The sequence below is a fragment of the Pongo pygmaeus genome, chromosome 4 (assembly GCF_028885625.2).
Source record: "Pongo pygmaeus isolate AG05252 chromosome 4, NHGRI_mPonPyg2-v2.0_pri, whole genome shotgun sequence".
Lineage (NCBI taxonomy): Eukaryota > Metazoa > Chordata > Mammalia > Primates > Hominidae > Pongo > Pongo pygmaeus.
The window spans coordinates 173,412,797-173,433,897 of NC_072377.2; the positions used below are offsets into that span (position 1 = coordinate 173,412,797).

The 21,101-nt window shown below is 46.5% G+C and overlaps 1 protein-coding gene across 8 annotated transcripts in view; it reads left to right on the plus strand.

Annotated features, from left to right (window-relative positions):
* The window catches only part of WWC1 (WW and C2 domain containing 1), a 181,544-nt gene that overhangs the window by 104,762 nt on the left and 55,681 nt on the right, over window positions 1–21,101 (plus strand). For all 8 annotated transcript variants that reach the window (XM_054488943.2, XM_054488944.2, XM_054488947.2 and 5 more), the window contains exons 4-9: window positions 677–753; window positions 2,804–2,883; window positions 9,491–9,620; window positions 11,790–11,936; window positions 13,206–13,279; window positions 17,290–17,532. In XM_054488943.2, coding sequence (XP_054344918.1) covers window positions 677–753; window positions 2,804–2,883; window positions 9,491–9,620; window positions 11,790–11,936; window positions 13,206–13,279; window positions 17,290–17,532 — 751 coding nt within the window. The remainder of the gene's footprint in view (window positions 1–676; window positions 754–2,803; window positions 2,884–9,490; window positions 9,621–11,789; window positions 11,937–13,205; window positions 13,280–17,289; window positions 17,533–21,101) is intronic.

Below are 21,101 nucleotides of genomic sequence, written 5' to 3' on the forward strand. Positions count from 1 at the left end.
TTCTCTTTGGTATTTTTTTCAGTCTTTTTAAAATGCATATGTATGTGTATATTTGGAAACTATATTTTCCAAATTTAAATTATTCTTTTTTTTTTTTTTGAGATGGAGTCTCGCTCTGTCGCCCAGGCTGGAATGTGATGACACGATTTCGGCTCACTGCAACCTCTGCCTCCCAGGTTCAAGCAATTCTCATGCCTCAGCCTCCTGAGTAGCTGGGACTACAGGCGCCCACTGCCATGCCCAGCTAATTTTTTTATTTTTAGCAGAGACAGGATTTCCCCATGTTGGCCAGGCTGGTCTTAAACTCCTGATTTCAGGTGATCCCCCCTGCCTCAGCCTCCCAAAGGGCTGGGATTACAGGCTGGGATTACAAGCTTCAGCCACTGTGCCTGGCCCCAAATTTAAATTATTCTTTACACTTTTTTTTGTAAACTTGCTTTCACATAATGAGTTTCAACATTTTCCCTTGTCATTCAATATTCTTCATCCTCATTTTAAGTTGTGTAGTCCCCATTTGCGCGTGTACCATCTTTATGTGACAGATCCCCCTTTGTTGAACATTTAGGTTGTTCATTTTTAGTCCTTCCTTTCTAGGTTTATTTAGATGGCCAATAAGCCAACTTTGCTGAAATCTGTTTCTTCTACTGATATTCTTGTTTTTCTTTTTTCCTTACAGTGGTCTCTGGTTCATCATCCAGCTCTAAGTATGACCCTGAGATCCTGAAAGCTGAAATTGCCACTGCAAAATCCCGGGTAGGACCTCTTCACCTATGCTATGTGCTAGTGATGGGAGCCACTGAGGTCTTAGGCCACAAGCCCACCCACAAGGCCAGAACAGATGCTCCAGCCAGGCTATGACAGCCAGTGCTAGCAAGGTCCTAGATAATAACAGTAGAAGCAGTAGTCGCAGTAACAGTAATGGATGTAGCAGCTACCATTTCACAAGCAGTCACCATATACCAGGCACAGTGCAAAATATCTCATGTGTATTATCTCGTGTCTATGAAGTAACTACTGTCATCTGCATTTTATTTTATTATTTTTATTTATTTATTTATTTTTACTTTTATTTTTATTTTTTGAGACAGAGTCTTGCTCTGTCACCCAGGCTGGAGTGCAGTGGCACGATCTGCACTCACTACAAGCTCCGCCTCCCAAGTTCACGGCGTTCTCCTGCCTCAGCCTCCCGTGTAGCTGGGACTATAGGCGCCCGCCACCACACCCGGCTAATTTGTTGTATTTTTAGTAGAGACAGGGTTTCACCGTGTTAGCCAGGATGGTCTCTATCTCCTGACCTCGTGATCTACCCGCTCGGCCTCCCAAAGTGCCGGGATTACAGGCGTGGGCCACCACTCCTGGCCACATTTTATTTTATTTTATTTTATTTTATTTTATTTTATTTTATTTTATTTTATTTTATTTTATTTTTTTCTGAGATGGAGGCTCACTCTGTCACCCAGGCTGGAGTGTAGTGGTGCAATCTTGGCTCACTGCAACCTGCATCCTCCCAGGATCAAGCGATTCTCATACCTCAACCTCCCGAGTAGCTGGGAATACAGGCACATGCCACCGTGCCCAGCAATTTTTGTATTTTTAGTAGAGACAGGGTTTCACCGTATTAGTCAGGCTGGTCTCAAACTCCTGACCTCAGGTGATCCACCTGCCTGGGCCTCCCAAAGTGCTGCGATTACAGGCATGAGCCACTGCCAAGCTGTCACCTGCATTTTAAAGATGAGCAAACAGAGGCTTAGGGGAGCTAAGAAACTTGCCTAAGGTTACAAGAGATTCAAGTCTTACTCCAAAGTTTCTAATACAGTGTACTGTCTTCCTAGCTACGGATTATTCTGCATTATCTTATTTTAATTACTTCATGATTACCTTAGGGAATAAATATTAGTATTTCCATTTTACCAATATGGAAACTGAGGCACAGCAGTGAAATTACTTGCTCGTGGCAAAGTCAGTATTTTGAATAGTGGTTTAATTAAACTCAAAGAATTTAACAGTTTCCACAAACTTAGATGCCTGCAAGAAGAAATAAATGAGGGATGTGGGCTGGGGGTGAGGCAGTAGAGAGTTGTGGTAACTGTGTAACCAGGAGAGGTCTGCCCAGTCTTAAAGGTAATTGCATTTGAACTCTAGTCTGTTGTGCCCATGCTGGAATGTGGGCTCAGTGTTACCAGATCTTCGGGTGTTTTCAGAAAGGAACTGTGTGTCTAGGTTTATTATGTGAACTTTCTGAAGATTTGATTATTAGCAACTCGTTTTAAAAGTTGAATAATACATTGTAGGCCACACAAACCAGCAGACGGAGTCTAGCTCCTAAGGCACGTCTTGCCACTAAAGTTACTAAGTTGCCTCTTGCCTCCACGTAAAGCACTCTCATAGCCTTTGCCAGCTTTAAGTGATCCACAGCTCTGGGAATTGCCATTGTCCTCATCCATCAGAACAGGAAAGGGAGGCTCAGGATGGCAAGATGGCTTGAGAGAGTTCACACAGCGAGGAAGTGGGAAGGCCCACTCTATTCTAGGTTAGCTCCTGTCCACCTCCTGTTTCCCTGGAGCAAGGACTGCCTAGGAATGACCTACAGAAACACTGCCTGGGATGCTGACTGAATGGGCATCTGCAGAGACCAAGGCCAACATCAGTGACAGGAGGGGGCTCTGACCAGTGTGGCCCAAGGGGTGCTGAGTCATTATGCAGGTGCAGTGGGAGTCTCTGGGTTCCCTTTCCAGGGAGAAGGCAGCCTGCACCTTGGTGTCAGCCTCTGACCCAGCCCTGTGTGTGGTCTGCTGCCTTCCAGGTCAACAAGCTGAAGAGAGAGATGGTTCACCTCCAGCACGAGCTGCAGTTCAAAGAGCGTGGCTTTCAGACCCTGAAGAAGTAAGTACACCCTGCATCCCAGAGCATGGGGGCTGCTCCCCACCCAGGCTCCCCTCCTGTCCTCTCTATCTCTCTCTCCTTCAGTCCCTTTCCTCCCTTCTCAAAATGTGGCTCTCTCATCATTCAATTCAAGTTCTGTTCCACTGGCATTTCCTGAAGATACTGCCACCCAAGGGTGGGGTTTGAAAAGAGGAAAGGGGAGTCATTTCAGACCACAGAACACTCATTGTCCTGTGGACTCCTGAAGCCATTAAGATTTGTTCCACTCAGCCGAGTGTTACTATCCAGTCACAGAAACAAGCATTGCCCAGCATTTCTGTGCACACGCCTCATCTCTAGTCGATCCAGTAGGGTCTCGTATGCACACAAACAAAACACACTTCTTTTTTCCATATCCCCTAAAAGCAGTCACTAAGTGCTTCATTGAAGGATTAATGATCTCTTCTAGCAAAAAGCAATTACTAGAAAAGTATGCACAATGCCATATGCATTGTGCTCTTTGGGTGACTTAAGGAGTTTCCAGGATAACTTTCACCAAATGTAATTTTCACCTTTAGAAGCTGAGCTGTGGCCAGGTAAAAATACAGCTCTGTTGTGTCTTCTTCCTATTATTTTTTTTAACTTTTATTTGAAGTTCAGGGATACATGTGCAGGTTTGTTATACAGGTAAACTTGTGTCATGGGGGTTTGTTGTACAGGTTATTTCATCACCCACATATTAAGCCTAGTACCCATTCGTTATTTTTCCTGATCGTCTCCCTCTTCTCACCCTCCACCCTCCCAGAGGCCTCAGTCTGTGTTGTTCCCCTCTATGTGTCCATGTATTCTCATCATTTAGCTCCCACTTATAAGTGAGAACACGCAGTAGCTTTGTTGTTTCTTAAGAGTAGTTGTGTTACCTGTCGTGATTGTGACGATACTAGCTAAGCTTTGTTGAGCAGTTACTCTGTGCCAGGGAACCCCTGCCGTGTTTCCATGCAGGTGTGTTCATTTGATCCTATAGCAACACTGTAAGGAATGCTTTGTTATCTAACTACCCTCATTTTATAGATGAGAAAACTGAGTCACTTAGCAGGTACTCAAGAAAGGTTAGCTTATTGTGGCTGGGCACGATGGCTCAGGCCTGTAATCCCAGCGCTTTGGGAGGCCAAGGTGAGAGGATTGCTTGAGCCTGTGAGTCGGAGGTTGCAGTGAGCTGATTGCACCACTGCACTCCAGTCTGAGTGGCCAAGTGAGACCCTGTCTTGAAAGAATTAGAAAGAGAGAGAGAGAGAAGGGGAGGGGAGGAGAGGGAGGAAGGAAGAAAGGAAAGAAGGGAGGGAAGAAGAAAGGAAGGAAGGGTGGGAGGGAGGGAAGGAAAGGAAAGGAAAAAGAAAGAACCAGAGAGAAAGAGAAAAAGCCCTCCAGTCTGGGTGACAAAGTGAGACCCTCTTTCCAAAGAAAGAAAGAAAAAAAGAAAGGAAGGAAGGAGAGAGAAAGAAAGAGAAGGAGAGAGAGAGAAAGCAAGCCCTGCAGTTTGGATGACAAATTGAGACCCTGTCTCGAAAAAAAGGAAAAAAAAAAGAAAAGAAGGAGAGAGAGGAGGAGAGAAAGAAATTAAGAAAGGGAGAGAGAAAGATGTTAGCTTATTGTTGTCATTAACTACAGCATGTAACAGACTCATTCATTGAATTGTGTTCAGTGTATCCAGTGGGCTCACTGGACAATCATTATGAAAGTCACCTGGTAGCCCTCTTAGAAGCTCTAGGCAAGACACTCGGCAGATTTCTCCCTTCTAAGGGGGCATCTCACTTACATTCCCAGGGAGGCCACACCTGTATGGATGGCTATTTCTCACTTTTTGTCCCTCCCTGACTGCTATACCTTTTCCTCATTCCATGAATTTCAAATCCACCCTCATCATTCTCTGGCTATAGCCCTAAGCCTTTGGATGTCTATCTCCAAGCCCTATTAGTTGAGGGAACTGTGGTCATCCATTGAGGGACCAGTTGGTTCTTTTTCACATCTTCCCACCACACAAGTCCCCACCGCCTGGGGTGAGCCACACGAATTCAGCACAACACATGCTATAAGAAAGTATGGCTTTGTATTATTACAGATTGTATGTAATTTTTGTGTCTTACAAAGTATTATAAATTATGGCTTTCTATATGTTTACATCTACGTTCTATACTTGTTATTTATATATGTGTGTATACATATACCAATCTTGTCTCTCAAACCGGATTCTGAACTTGTTAAGGCCTGGAACCATGCTTTATGCTTCTTGGTAATCTTCAGTAGCACCAATGACAGTTTGGGGCAATAGTATAAGCTTAGAAAATGCCTATTTTTGACCTATTAAAGCAATAGCCTGATTCCTCCACTTTGCAGCAAAATGGCTTCTGAGCACACAGTTTAAGGGCTACTCATTCCCAAGTCATCTTACTGAGTGGGTTCTCCCTGCCTCCTGGCTACTACAGTCCAAGAGCTTCTGGTTAGAACACTTCCCATTATTCTCTGAGCCACCGCAAACCTGTTTTACCACTTTGTCACCCTGTAGCAGCATTGAAAACTCTTGTTGTTTGGTAAGCTGGTGCTGAAACCCCAAAGACAAGCCTCCTTTCTTCCCCTCTCCCTCTGCCCCATGTTTGATATCAGGACAGATAAGACTCCATGGCAGCTCCAGCCGCCCACACTCCTTAACCGGAAGCCGGGCTCTGCATCCAGTGTGGAGGAAGATGCCTCCTTTAATGTACACCTTGGCAGAGAGGGTCAGGAGTGTAGTCTTGAGAGGCAGGTGGTCAGGGTTCAAATCCCAGTTCCCTGGGTCCTTGGAAAAGTGACTTAACCCCTGTGAGCTTTGACTTCATTTGAAAAACTAGGGGTTGTAAAGATTGAATTGGAAAATCCGTGTCGAAAATCCGTGTCGGGTGTGTGGTAATGCCTGGCATGAGGGAAGAGCTCCTTGAGAGTGGGCTGGGGTGGTGACCTCTAGCTGGTTGCCCGCTTGTATTGGGAAGGGAACTCGGATGAACTCTTTTGTCTGCCCTGGGCTAGACAGTGTGCTGGGGAAGCACTTCACGCCAGCCACCTCATTTCATTCTCTTCACCCACCTTTTAAGAGAAGTTTTTGTCCTGCCATATATTACAGATGAGGGCACTGGCAGGGTTGAAAACATGCCAAAAGCCACCCAGCTAGCAGGTGTCAGGGCTGAAACCCAGGACTACTGGATTTTGAAGTTCATGGCTCAATGCCTCCCTTCCCAGCATCATCCCAGATAACTCCCTCCTCATTCCCAGAAAACGTAAGGCCCCTTTTTCAGAGTCTAACAGGGATGCTATCCAGTCACTTCTACTTCTGTACCTACTCTTATGGCAGAATATGGAGAAAGGTACAACTTATCCTTAAGGAATTTCCAAGATAACTTTGACCACATGTAATTTCCCCTATTAGAAAATTTCTCTTTAGCAGCCAAAAGCTCTGTTGTTTCTTTCTTTCTTTCTTTTTTTCTTTTTTTTTTTTTTTTTTTTTTGTTTATTTTTTGAGACGGAGTCTCGCTTTGCCACCCAGGCTGCAGTACAGTGGCGCAATCTCAGTTCACTGCAACCTCCACCTCCCAGGTCCAAGCGATTCTCTTGCCTCAGCCTCATGACTAGCTGGGACTACAGATACGTGCCACCGTGCCCGGCTAATTTTTTATATTTTTAGTAGAGATGGGGTTTCACCGTGTTAGCCAGGATGGTCTCGATCTCCTGACTTCGTGATCTGCCCGCCTAGGCCTCCCAAAGTGCTGGGATTACAGGCGTGAGCCACCGTGCCCAGCCAGCTCTGTTGTTTTTTAAGAGCAGCTATGTCACCTGTCATGATTGTGATGATACCAGCTAAGCTTCTTTGGGCAGTTGAGTTACTCTAGGCCACGAATCCATATTAGTTCAATTCATAGTCAGCAACCTGTTTAAAAAAGAGAGGAGAGAAAAGGTTAATGAGGATTAAAGGTTGGCTCTTGGAGGAGGTTGCAAAGAAAAATCAAGACGAAAGCTTGGGACTTTGACTTGCCAGCTCCCTTGCAAATAGGGAAGAGTGGAGACCAGGCATCTCACCCCTGTCGGGGGAGGGCAGTGCAGCACCTCTCTGCACAGCACGAGCCCTGCCGTGCCCAGGTAGGAGGTGTCTGGACAGGACCAGGAGTCGGCTGCTGTCAGCCTTTGCCCCACCTCTCTGTGGCTACCAAGTATGTGAATCTCTAAAGGCCTGAAGAGAGGACAGCTGAGGAATTTGGAAATCCTAAAACACATGCATCCACACACATGCACACACACACACTTTTCTTTCCCTTTAAAAAAAAAAATTCATTCACCGTGTGCATAATGGTGACCCTTTGTTCTCCCCCAACCCCCTCCCCACCCAGCTTCATCCCAAGAGTGTTCCCTCTCAGAGCTGCTCTCTGGAGCCAAATTCCAGAGGCCGGGTTGCTAAGGCCCTTGAAGAAATCAGGTAGAGGCTGTTGGAGGCCCGGCAGACAAACCGCTTCTGTCTTATCCTGCAAGGGATTCGAAGCCCTTCTCCGCCTGTCGGCAGAGGACAGCTGGGCACAGCCCCCTCCCCAGAGTCCCCAGCCCTCGGACATGCTCCAACAAACAACATCTCCCTGCACCCGCTATGCCCATCTGCAGCAGGGCCACTGCCTGTCCCGGACACTGGCTCTGGGGAGCCTCCTTGCCACGGAGCATCTTCTAAGCTCCCTTAGACTAATTTTTCAGACTAAATCTGGGGCCACTCCTTGCCGACCTGATAGGCCCACCGAGGCCCGAGTCCTGGAAAGGAATAGACAGGCTATTTTTAGTGGGGGGACATAAACGGGGCTTTGTTTTCTCTCCATGGAGGCTGAAGTAACCGCAGGGGGAGGCTGTGTTGAGACCGTGCTCCATGCCTCGCTCTCTCCTCTGCTTGGAGGCCCAGACGATGAGGCCAGGATGAAAACTTGCTTCTGCTCAGGATTCCCCATGAGGGTTATTTTTAGCCCAGGACAGTTTGGTCTGTAGCAGGAAACCACAAAGGAATGCCTGTGAGCAGTTTCTCATCCTGAAATAATGAGTTTGTGGTGTTTCCGCAGACTATAAAACTCCTTTTTCTCCACCTTGGATTGAAACCTCAGGCCTAGCCTTTGGTGAAAGTGTGATGTAGTTAAAATGCGTCTCTGCCCCTGGACCTTTTTGACATCTCGGCCCTGTTTCTCCAGAAGCTCACCCCTGCCTGTCTCTGGTTTGGTCTGACCTTCAGAAAACTACATCAGGACCCTTTTTTTTTTTTTTTTTTAATTTTTCCCCCATCAAAATGAACCTGTATGTAGGGCCTGGATAAGCCAGTAAGCTCTCCAGACTAGAAGCGTTTTAATCCCTTATGTTTGTACAGTAATTCTTAGTTCATCACAAGATTTTCCATCCCATATTCCATTTGATGTTCCTGACAACTCCATGAATATGGGCTAGGTGGATAATGTTATCGAGGGTTTTTAGAGGAGGAAACTGAGGCTCTGTGTATTTGAGAGACAACCTCAGGGTCATCCTAGTAATAGGTAGTAGGGCTGGGAGTTTTTCTTCCTTCTATCCTTTTCATTGTGTTCATTAGCTCAACACATGCTGATTAAAGACTGGTTCTTGACCAGCATGATTTTGCTCCCTCTCCCTCAAGGGACATTAGGTAATACATGGAGATATTTTCAGTTGTCACCATTCAGAGTGGGGGTACCACCAGCATCTTGTGGGGTGAGGCCAGGGATGCTGCTAAACATCATACAATGCACAGGACAGCTTGCCCTCCCTCCAAAAAAGAATGAGACAAACATGTTCAACTCTGCCTCCTGTTCCCAAGCCTCCCAGAGTCAAGTCAAAGATGCTACCACATAAACTGTAAATTATCACACAATGTAACGACTGCAGAGTCACAGCTATGTGTGATGTATAGCTGTATGTATGTAGGGAAGCCCCTACCCAGCCCGGAGGACCCAGGGAAGTAATCAGGGAAGTCTTCCCATAAGAGCTGATGTTTAGAGGACACTGACTTCATGAGCAGTGTTGCTTCTGCAGCCACGCACATTGGCTGTTTAACAGGGACCTTCTATGCCTTTTTTTTTTTTATCCTTTTCTTTCTTTCTTTCTTTTTTTTTTTTTTGAGGCGGAGTCTTGTTCTGTCTCCCAGGCTGGAGTGCAGTGGCATGATGTTGGCTCAGTGCAACCTCTGCCTCCCAGGTTCAAGCAATTCTCATGCCTCAGCCTCTCAGGCAGCTGGAATTACAGGCTTGTGCCACCATGCCCAGCTAATTTTTGTATTTTTAGTAGAGACGGGGTTTCACCATGTTGCTCAGGTTAGTCTTGAACTCCTGGCCTCAAGTGATCCACCTGCCTTGGCCTCCCAAAGTGTTGGGATTACAGGTGTGAGCCACCATGCCCATTCCGGGACCTTCTATGCCTTATCCCACAAGTGGGACCTAGGGAGGAAGGGTTAGCAGGACAGAGGGAGGGGCCTTCTTAAGGGACTGAAGTCCTGTGGTCTGTGCTTTTCCCCTGGGGAGACCCTGTCCCTCACCCTATCTAAGGCTGACCTTTCCCATTAACTGTCTCCTAGAATCGATAAGAAAATGTCTGATGCTCAGGGCAGCTACAAACTGGATGAAGCTCAGGCTGTCTTGAGAGAAACAAAAGCCATCAAAAAGGCTATTACCTGTGGGGAAAAGGAAAAGCAAGATCTCATTAAGGTATGCAAGTTCCTGTTGATGTGGGTGCCATCTTGATTTCTTCTGAGTATTCCTGTATGCCAGTCGTATGCGGGCTATTTCCATATGGTACACACATCACTGAGTTCTCATTACCAGTCTTCCTGGGGTTTTGGTTCCATTTCATAGAGGAGGACGTGGAGGCTCAGAAGCATTAAGTAACTTTGCATAAGGTCACACATCTAGTGTAAATGGCAGAGTTGGAAAGGAAGTCATCTGGCCTAGTCCAAAGGCCACATCCTTGCTACTAGCTCTAACTACCTGACTTATTTTTTCTTTGTTTTTTAAACTTTTATTTTTTAATAGAGAGAGTCAGCCGGGCGCGATGGCTCACGCCTGTAATCCCAGCACTTTGGGAGGCCGAGGCAGGCGGATCACGGGGTCAGGAGATGGAGACCATCCTGGCTAACAGAGAAACCCCGTCTCTACTAAAAAATACAAAAAATTAGCCAGGCGCGGTGGCGGGCGCCTGTAGTCCCAGCTACTCGGGAGGCTGAGGCAGGAGAATGGCATGAACCCGGGAGGTGGATCTTGCAGTGAGCCAAGATAGCGCCACTACAGTCTGGCCTGGGCGAAAGAGTGAGACTCCATCTCAAAAAATAAATAAATAAATAAATAAGAGAGAGTCTTGCTATGTTGCTCAGGCTGGTCTTGATAACTCCTGGGCTCAAGAGATTCTCCCACCTTAGCCTCCCAAAGTGCTGGGATTACAGGCGTGAGCCAGCGCACCTGGACCCTGACTTATTTTTCAAGGAATGATATGGGGGGAGGTGGTTTCAACATCATTAACCTTTGACATCAAAATGCAGCATCTCTATAAGCATTTCATTGTGTGTTCTGCCTCTATGCTGGGAACTGAACAAATTATAATAGATATTATGTAATGTGCCAGGTAATTATGCCAAGCCTTTTGTATGCATCATGTCTCATCTCTTAAATCAACCCTAGTTTATCCCCACCCTACAGAAAAAAGACTGTACAACTCAGAGAGGAAGCTAGAGCCATGATTCAAACCCTGACTTACAGACCCATTCTCTTACCCCCGTACATATCACCTCCCCTTCCACAAACCACCCTGACCTTAGATATTTCACTGGCAGATTAGGAATCCTCAGAGATGCTATAAATGACTTAGTGAAGGAAGCGGTATGCTCTATGACAAACAGAACAGTTTTGAAGCTCCTGCCCAGGACAGCAGCCCAGTGAAAACATTTAGATGAGGAGCTCATGGACAGTGAGGCATGTTCCTGTTATGATTAGTGGTTGAGATCGTGGAGCCTTAAGCCAGATAGACCAGGTCCAAATGTTGCCTCGGTCAATTGCCAGCTTCTCATCGATAAATTGGGGATAATCATAGGTCATTCTTTGCATGACTATTGTCAGGATTCAGTAAGACTCTGGTAAAGCTGACAGTTATTGAGTATGGGCTGTATTCACTAGTGTTTTACACTTGTCATCTCATTTAATCAAGATGATTGCCCCGTGAGATAGGACCTGCGATTCTTCCCCCTTTTTTTTTTAAGAACCAGGGTCTCGCTCTATCACCCAGGCTGGAATGCAGTGGCATGATCATAGCTCACTGCAGCGTCGAACTCCTGGGCTCAAGCAATCCTCCCACCTCAGCCTCCCGAGTAGTTGAAACTACAGACATGCACAGCCACACCCAGCTATTTTTTTTTTTTTTTTTTTTTTAAGAGATGGGATTCCCACTATGTTGCCCAGGCTGATCTTGCATTCCTGGCCTCAAGTGATCCTCCCACCTCGGCCTCTCAAAGCGCTGGGATTACAGGCATGAGCACCCAGCTGATTATTCCCATTTTACAGGAGAGAAAATTGAGGCAAAGAGAGATTATTCAGCTACGTCAAGTCACACAGCTGGGAAGCAGCAGAGCAGGGGTTCCAACTAGGGCAGTGTGGCTCCAGAGTCGGCATCCACACCGGTTTCTCCTATGTCATAGACCCAGCGCAGAGCCTGGCACACAGCAAGGACCCACTCACTGCTAGCTCTCTATCACAGGATCAGTAGGATGTCTGGGGAGGGCACAGGTTCCTAAATTAAGGAAGGGTAGAGAGGGAAGCACAGGGAGCATGGCAGACCCAGAGCTCCCTCCTGGGAAGGCGCATCACTAACCCTGCTCTCCACTCCTTCAGAGCCTTGCCATGTTGAAGGACGGCTTCCGCACTGACAGGGGGTCTCACTCAGACCTGTGGTCCAGCAGCAGCTCTCTGGAGAGTTCGAGTTTCCCACTACCGAAACAGTACCTGGATGTGAGCTCCCAGACAGACATCTCAGGAAGCGTGAGTAGACAGGGCAGGTTGCTGGGGGCCTTCCACAGGATGGCAGCTGGGAGGCTGCTGTAATGGACAGCTGCCTTCTCATGGCTCTCCAGGGAGCTGGCCAGGGGCTCTCTGCAGGGCTGGCTGCTGCCTCAGCCCTCTGGAGCTCTGTTCTCTTACAGACCTCCTGGCCCCAGGAGGATATGATGTGATGCTATGGAGGAAAAGCCTGCACTGACGGACATCATGGCCCTGAGTATTGCCTGGCCAGGTGCTTGTGTCTCTTAATGCTGCACAGAAAGCATGTTTAAAGGACAAAATGTCTTTCTCTGTGTTTTTTTTTTTCATACTATTTTGCAGTTCCATTTCCATTTTTCTTTCCCCAGCTGGACAGCAGAGGATATTTTCTTCCTGTTAGTCTCAAAACAATGCATGCAGCTTTCAGGCAGCTCCTTGACTCCCAGTTCCAAAGCTTAGTCCAGTCCTAGTTATGAATAGTGAAAGTGCTGTCCAGATGTAGCTCAGGAAAGGGTTAGAGTAGGGCTGACCCACGGTGCCTTGTAACTTTTGGAGAGCTTTTGTTTTACTAGAGCCGGCAACATTGAACGAATCTGCCTTCCAGCCTCTGTGGCGGACAGGCTCTAAATGCTGTTCCTATCTAAGTTCCATAGCTGTCTTCCCACTTGTCCAAGGGTGACCGGTGAGCCTTGTAGCTTCTTGCTGCTCTTAACAGACTAGGACAGCAAAAGAGGCTGTGCCTTCCTTCCCCACACCACCATGTGTCCAGCTACTAGCCATCTGCAGGCCACGGTATTTGTAAAGGAACTGTACCCCTCTTTGTGAGTGCTGGGGTCTTCTCCCCATCTACCCAGTGTTTCACTCCTGACTGCAGCCTCTGAGTTTTCTATGGATCCCCTCACCGGTGCCCTCAGAATGAGTTTCTTGATATTGACTATCCCTGTTCCCTCCTCACCAACTGTCCTCCATGCTTCTGTGGCTTGAATTGGCACCAAGCCAAGCCATTTGGGGCTGCAAGTTGATATTCTGGGCCTTTGGCTTCTATTTTCAAAGTGATCGATGTCTGAGTGTACGGCTCTTCCCGTGGCCTGAAGGGAGGAAAGTGTTTTTGCTTAACCAGCTTCCCTGCGATCTGCACCGCCAGCCCAATCACCGGGGGCTCTTCTTGGCTACTGCCCACGCAAGCTGTCAAGTCTCTCATGAGCCCTTGAAACCCAACTCAGCACCGGCCACAACAGCCACATAATTCCTGACTTTGTTCTTCTCCTCCAGTTCAGCATCAACAGCAACAATCAGTTGGCAGAGAAGGTCAGATTGCGCCTTCGATATGAAGAGGCTAAGAGAAGGTAATTGGGCTGGGGCTAGGGGCGGGATGTTTCCAAAAATAATAACTACTATTGTAGAATGACTGCTCTGTGCTTAGCTTTTCACACACTTAGTCTTCTTTAATCCTCACAAAGATTATGAAGATAGTTATTATAATCTTTATATTTTCATCCTCTCTGAAATTCAGAGAGGAAATGACTCACCCAGGACACTTCAAAAGATAGAGAGTGAAACTATGCTTTGAACCCAGATCTGTTTAACCTCAAAGCCGAGTTATCTTCCCAATTGCCTGTCTTGATTTCTGCAACCAAGGCTTTCCCATGATCCTGTAAGCATTTTGGTTTGAAGGAGTACAACTGGAGTTTCAGCAACAGGCTAAAAAGATTATGGACACTACCCACTTCAGTGTCTCCTGCATAGCTGGGAGCAAGCTGGGCTTTTAAGCAGTGTAGACCTCTGGGATTTAAAATGGTCTGTGGCTTCACAGAATCCTAAGCAATCAGGTTCCACTACCACAAGTAAAATCAAAATAATAATCAAAGCTGACATTTTTAGAGCATCTGTTATAGGCCTAAACAGCTTTTTTTTTTTTAATTACTTTGTTTTCTTTTTTAGAGACAGGGTCTCGCTATGTTACTCAGGCTGGTCTTGAACTCCTGGCCTTAATTGATCCTCCCACCTCAGCCTCCTGAGTAGCTAGGAATACAGGCACGCACCACTACACTTGGCTGAGATTGTTTATTGTACTAAAACATTTGTACATACATCTTCTCATTTAATTTTAAAAGCAACCTTATAGCACAGGGTCTATCTTATTATCTCCATGTTAGAGAGGAGAAAGGTAAGACCAAGGTATTTCATGACTATTCCAGGTGGTAGAGGCAGAATTTGACAATCTGGCTTCAAGTTCATGATCTTTCTGTACTCTGAGCCAGCGTTATTGGCAAAGAATGCCCTGGGCATTGTGGTGTGGATGGGAGCCAGGCACATCTCATCCATTCCTTCCTAGACTAAGTTGCCTGGCCTGTGGACCTCGGCCAGGCCAGGTGAAGTATGGCAGTGCCCAGCTCTGCCCCTCTGCCAGCTCTGTGTGAATAGTAGAACTCTTTGCAGAGATGACAGAAATCTGATAGAAACCAGAGAAAGCAAAAAAGGGAATGTATTGTCTTATTTAACTGAAAAGTCCTGAGATACCTAGCTTCAGGCATAGCTGGATCCAGGGACTCATGATGTTACACAGACTCGGTCTGTCTCCTTTTCTTCACCCTGCTTGCCTTTATGTTGGCTTTACCCTCCAGCAGACTTCCCTGTAAAAGTGGCCAGGTAACTCCCAGCAATTCGGAGCTTACACAGTACCAGGTTAGCAATCCCTGCGGAAAGGGGGCCTACCTTTCTCAATAGTTTTAACTAGCCTTGGGTTTGAGACTCCCTGGCATTTTTGGGTGAACCAAGCTTTGTTACAGGACAGTTAGGGGGGGCAAAATTAGGATTCTCTAAAGGTCTAGGCATGCGTCACGTTTCCAGTGCTGGGAAGGGTCAGCTATATGGGAACCAGGTGACTTGAAAGTACAAAAGGAGTGTTTCCCAAAGACAAATTGGAATATTATTAACAAAAGAAGAAGGAATTGAATGCTGGTCAGGTAGAAAAAAACAGATGTCCTATGTACTATTTCAGCTCCCCCAGGCGTCCAGCAAAACAGCAAGACATCTGTATTTGGACAGCCACTTCTTGTCCTCTCTGAAGAGGACCTCTCTGAACCTTGGATCTGTTCCATCCTGCAGGAATGCCTGTCTTAGATGGTCAGTCCTAGAGACACTGAAGGACTGCAATGCTCTCTCTGGAGTTGAGCCATTAGACTTCTCATCACAGAGCTTCCTAGCTCATCTGACTTTATGCAGCCTCTTGCTTCCCCCTCCACCCGAAGCTCATTTTAGTGTAAAGGACAGAGCAGCCTGCTCAATGGGAAAGCAAGCTGCAGGACTTGAAAGAGGGAAGGGAGGTGTCAGTAATGCAAGGAGGGTCTGATCATTGGATGTCAAGTTTTGTCACACATGCGTTTCTGAGAAGAGAGACTAGTTGTTTTTATCAGATTCTTAAAAGGATGTAAGGCCTGAAATTTAAGGAACATTGGCATAGGGAAAGAGAAAGTATATCCAGTAAAGCATCAGTCACTTCCCAATGTCCTGCATATAGTGGAGCCCCTGCCAGGTCTTACCATACCATTTTGTTCTCAAAGTACTGCAGAACAGCAGCTACAAAGTTGTCTCAAAGCCAATCTTGACAGATTACTGTATACATGAATATGAATTTAAATAACTAACTACAGTCAGTCCTCTGTACCCACGGGTTCTGCATCTGCGGATTCAACCAACCAAGGATCAAAAGTATCCAGGAAAAAAAATTAAAAATAATACAAATGTTTAAATATAGTATAACAACTATTTACATAGCATTTACATTGTGTTAGGTATTATAAGTAATCTAGAGATGATTTAAAGTATACAGGAGAGTGCGCATAGGTTATGTGCAAACACTATGCCATTTTATGTAAAGCACTTGAGCATCCATGAATTTTGGTATCTGTGGGAGGTCCTGGAACCAATCCCCTGCAGACACCAAGGGTCAAGTGTATAAGAATTCCTCCTGGGACACTTGGCTGGGGAACAAGCAAATCTAGGTATGTTTTTCTACATGGAATTTTTGCTGCACATCATGGTAAATTTTGTCCCCAGCAGTGTTCTGATAAAATAAGAATTGGGCCACATTGTCTGCAGGTAAGATTGAACTGGGAGTCCAGAGGCCTCTGGTCTCAACAAGTATTGGCCACGTTTATGATTTGCAGTCTCAGGTGTATCATATCCTCCCTGGGCATCTGTCCAACCAGATGAACAACTCCTATCTTACTCACCCTTTAGAGATGGGGTGGCCAGGTTGTGAGAGCTGATGGTACTTCGCAGAGGCCAAGTCCTAAAGGATGATGTCATGATTGTTGTTAGCTATTTGTAGCAGTATTCATTGTTACACTGTGAATCTTATTTTGGCCCAATGATAATAATACCGAAGATCTATATAACACCTGGCAATGTATAAAGGGTGTGTTTATACATTTATCTTAATGCTGTGTTCTCACATAACCCACCCTATAGGTACCATATCATCTCTGCCTTATAGATGAGGATACTGAGTCTTAGAGAAGTTAAGGGATAAAGCTGCCAGCTCTCTCCTTTAACTGATACTTAGTGCTGCAGTATACCAGTCACTGTGCTAGAAGCTTGTGATACCAAAATGATTTCTTGAGAAATGGTCCCTTCCATCAAGAAGGCCAGAGCGAGCTAGGACTCCAACTCCAGGCCTCTGACCCCAAATCCACAGTTGTTCACACAGTGCCACTACCTGTCTCTGAATTGAGAATACGTGGTCAGTAGTTGTAGTCTTAGTGGTCCAGAACTGCCCGTGACTCAGTACTTGCTATGTGCCAGACACCCTTCCCAATCATTCTGATGAATGAGTTTTTCTTATCTTTAAGGCCTAGGGAATTGGCCCAATGTTGCATACCTAATAAGTGGTCACACCAGGTCATAACAACAGTAGCAAGGACTTACTATGTGCCAAGTACTGTGCTTTGCAGGTTACAGATTATATCATAAAACCTTCAACCAAAATGGCATGAGGAAAGAGCTTTTGTTATTCCCTTCAGAGAGATGAGCAACTTGCCCAAGGCCACACAGCCGGTGGTAAGAGGTTAGTGCCTGGTGATGAATCCACATCTCTATTGTACCAGGAACAGGGCAAGGATATTGTCTTGTTCATGTCTGCACCCTATCCCTGCAGAACCTACTTCATTGTTGGCACATGATAGGTACCCACATGTGTTTGTTCAGAAAAAAATAGGTTCCTTGAGATGACATGCTGATCAAAGGAAGACAGTAACTGTCAAAGATTGCTCTGAGATGTCTGTTTCTTCATGGCATCTCCTGTTCCCACAGTGCCATTAGGCACACCAGTCATGCTTGCTTTCTTGGCCCCCAGGATCGCCAACCTGAAGATCCAGCTGGCCAAGCTTGACAGTGAGGCCTGGCCTGGGGTGCTGGACTCAGAGAGGGACCGTCTGATCCTCATCAACGAGAAGGAGGAGCTGCTGAAGGAGATGCGCTTCATCAGCCCCCGCAAGTGGACCCAGGGGGAGGTGGAGCAGCTGGAGATGGCCCGGAAGCGGCTGGAAAAGGACCTGCAGGCAGCCCGGGACACCCAGAGCAAGGCGCTGACAGAGAGGTGGGGCTGGGGCCCCAGGGTGTGTAGGACCCTTCTCTCACTGGCAGTCTGTCCTCGGTCCCCAGATGGAGGAAGAACGAGGGGGCTCTGGGCCCCTGGGCTCCACCCTGAGCACGTTCAGTTCAGAGATCTCTCAGATTGCTGACATAGGAAATCAGGAAAGATGATTCGCCATCCAGTGCGCCAGCTACCCTGGTACTTTGCTTGGTGAATCATGCTACCAAAAAGTCTGCTTAGGTGCAGGTGTTCAAAAATGTATCTTCTGACTCAATTAAGCCACATAACTCTACATAATTTAAAGCAGTCATTTTCCAACTTTTTGACAGTGATGCACATTTTATACTGTGACCTGATACAAGGTTCACAAAATAGTGCATGCTCTTTCTACCTGTGATGGTCCTCTGATGTTTTCTCTCTTCTGCTGCATTTTGTTTCATGCAGTTCGTGACTCACCAAATTGATTTCACCCCATGCTAAGTAAGGGGTTGCAGTTTGCAGTTTGAAAAACACTGGTCTGGATGGGGGTTGCAAACTGGCATGCTTATAGGAGCCAAGCAGGTCACAGAAATGCTGGAGACCCACCTGGCAGTGGTCTGTGTCAGACCAGAGTGCACAGACCCCACTGGTCTAAAGCAGGTGCTGTCTCTCTGTTCCAGCAAATGGGAGTGCAGGCCTCAGGCTGCCAGAGCTGCCTGTACTTCAAACAAAAGAGTCGTTCAGATTTTTTATTTTTAAATATTGGGACCTAATCCAGAAGTTTTTTTAAAAATATGCAAATCAGCCTCATCTATGGGCCTGATATAACCTAGAAGCCACTGGTTTATATTCTATAATTTAGACCTTATTATAGACATTGTCTTTGTTTATTTCCTTCAGTGTTCCCACCAACCTCCTCACCCACATTGCACCAAATGCAACACTGCGTTCACCATAGGCTTTACAAAGCTCTCCAGCTTCGTGTTCATTCATTCATTCTGTTCATCAGCCAATGTTTACGCATTCATTTGAGAAACCTTTTGCTGCACAGATTGTGTGTGCAAGGCAATTTGGGAGATTCAGAAATTAACAAGACATGGTCCCTGCCCCATGACCTTTAAATCTATTCTAGTTATTTTCACCATTTTTTGGCAGGAGCCTTTATTCAGCAAGGTCCCTGCCGGTAAGGAGCTTAGAAGTGAAGCTAGTGATTTTCAAGTGTGTGTGTGGTATATATGGTGTGTGTGTGTTTGGAATATCAGCAAAGGAATTCCTTTTTCTGGTGAAATCAGAGGCAGAGGCCCAGTCTATGAAGCAAGTAAACGTGCCTACTGCCTCAGTGGAAGCAGTCGGGAGTCCTAGAGATGCTGTCTGTGCTCACTGTGTCACCCCATCATGGGTCTTCCAGGGAACCTTCGCGCTCCAAGGCACCCAGCTTGCAGTACCATCCTAGCAAATTGAGCAGGCCCCACTTGCACATGGCATGGTGCCAGGTGGATCAGGTTCCCCAAGTTCTTGCCTGGCCTCCCATGGCTTCAGAGACCCCCTTGACTCGTCGATGGTAGGAATCTCTCCGCACTAGTTGCTTAGTCAGAACTGCTAGCAGTGATGTCTAAAGCATATCCATTTCCTCTCTTCCATTCTTCATTGGCAGCAGCAGCTGATTAGCCCTGATCCACCACCAGTTGGTGGGAGAAGGAGAAGGACAGAGCTTGAATAATTGGTGTTCTGCAGCCCTTGGAAACACCTTGCTAGAAGTCTTCTTTAGCACCACGACTCCATTCTGCTTTCTCTGGGATTTTGCACTTTGGGGATAAGGCCTGTGTCTATATGCCCCCATGCCTTTAGTGTTCGTTGAAAGAATAAATGGTTAGCTGGCCTGGGCAGACCCTTACTAGGCCTCTGTGTATATCTCCTGGTCTTTATACCCATTCCCTGGGTCCCTCACTTGCTCCCAGACCCTGTAATTGCCACTGGGAAGCCCTTAGCTATTCATCATCTCCACAGCCAGCAGCTGAAGAGAAGACTCATGGCAGCTTCACTCCTTGTTGGGTCAAAAGCAACACACTTCTCACTTGCTGACCTTGAGCAAGTCATTGACCAATTTGGGTTTCACTTGCATAATAGGGAAGAAACAGGATACATTAAGTCTCACTTAACATTTGTTAGTAGGTTCTTGGAAAACTGTGACTTTAAGCAAAACTACATACAATGAAACCAATTTTTTTCCATCAACTTTATGTTTTATTTTTATTTTTTTCAAGATGGAGTCTTGCCCTGTCACCCAGGCTGGAGCACAGTGGCACGATCTCGGCTTACTGCAACTTCCGCCTTCCAAGTTCAAGCAATTCTCCTGCCTCAGCCTCCCGAGTAGCTGGGATTACAAGTGTGCACCACCACACCCAGCTAATTTTTGTATTTTAGTAGAGATGCGGTTTCACCATGTTGGCCAGGCTGGTCTCAAACTCCTGACCTCAGGTGATCCACCTGCCTCGGCCTCCCAAAGTGCTGAGATTACAGGCGTGACCCTCTGCACCCAGCTCCATCAACTTTATTAAAAAATGACATTACTTGAGAATTTGATGTACATCATTTTGCTTAAAGTTGCAGTTAGCAAGAACCTATCTACAATGTTGAGGATTTACTGTAATTACATTAAATACATATATAGTCTGAAGGCAGGCAGTTAGACCAGGCTGTGAATTGAGGTTCTTCCCTTCTGTAAAATCGTTGGTTTCTTGAAACTCAAACTGGAGGCTCTTAGGGACCCCTAGGATATACCACATGTAAAAGCTCCTGTCCTGTGCCAGACAGTAGCCTATATAATCTCATTTAAACCTCCCAGGAACCCTGAGGTTAATCCCCATTTTAAAAATGAGGAAACTGAGGCTCACCCGAGATCCCTAAGTGCCAGAGCTGGTATTAGAAGACCACAAGTTTGCTAGCCCCAGAGGCTGTGCTCACTTTAGGATGCTCGCCACTCAGAAGGCCTTCTGTTATTGCCTTCAACCCCATCTTTCAAAGGTCTGTTGGCTCCTCAGGAGCAGTGAGTTCACATAGCTAGTACAGGGAGGCCAGAACCTCCACTCCTCTGCAGCTGCTGAGCGGGCAGCTTGGAGGGCCTGGTAGGAGGGTGCTTGGGGCAAATGCAGTGGTAGGGAAGCTGGAGGGCATGCAGGCAGGCAGCCATGTGTGCCCTAAGAGGAGTCTAAGGAGGAGGCCCACAGGAATGGGGTACCATGCTCATGGCTGTGGGTCTCCCACATTGGGGAGACGGGAAAGCCGCCCCAGCTGTCTTTGTGTCTGCAGCTGTTTCCTTCCAGCTCCATGTCAGTCTGTCTGTGTTCATCCTTCTGACTCTGGTATTCTGTTTCCCTTCTGTCTTTGTTTCTCATGTGTGTGTATCTTTATTTTTAGTGTCTCTGTTTCTCTCTCTCTGTCTCCCCTCGCTCCTCTTTCTCTATTCTGTCTCTCTCAAAATGGGATTATTATGCTCCTCATCTTCACACAACAGCCTCGCGTTCAAGGTGCCTTTGAGGACAGGAATAGACACATCCAGGAGAGGCTGACTGCAGGACCTGCCAAACCCCGCT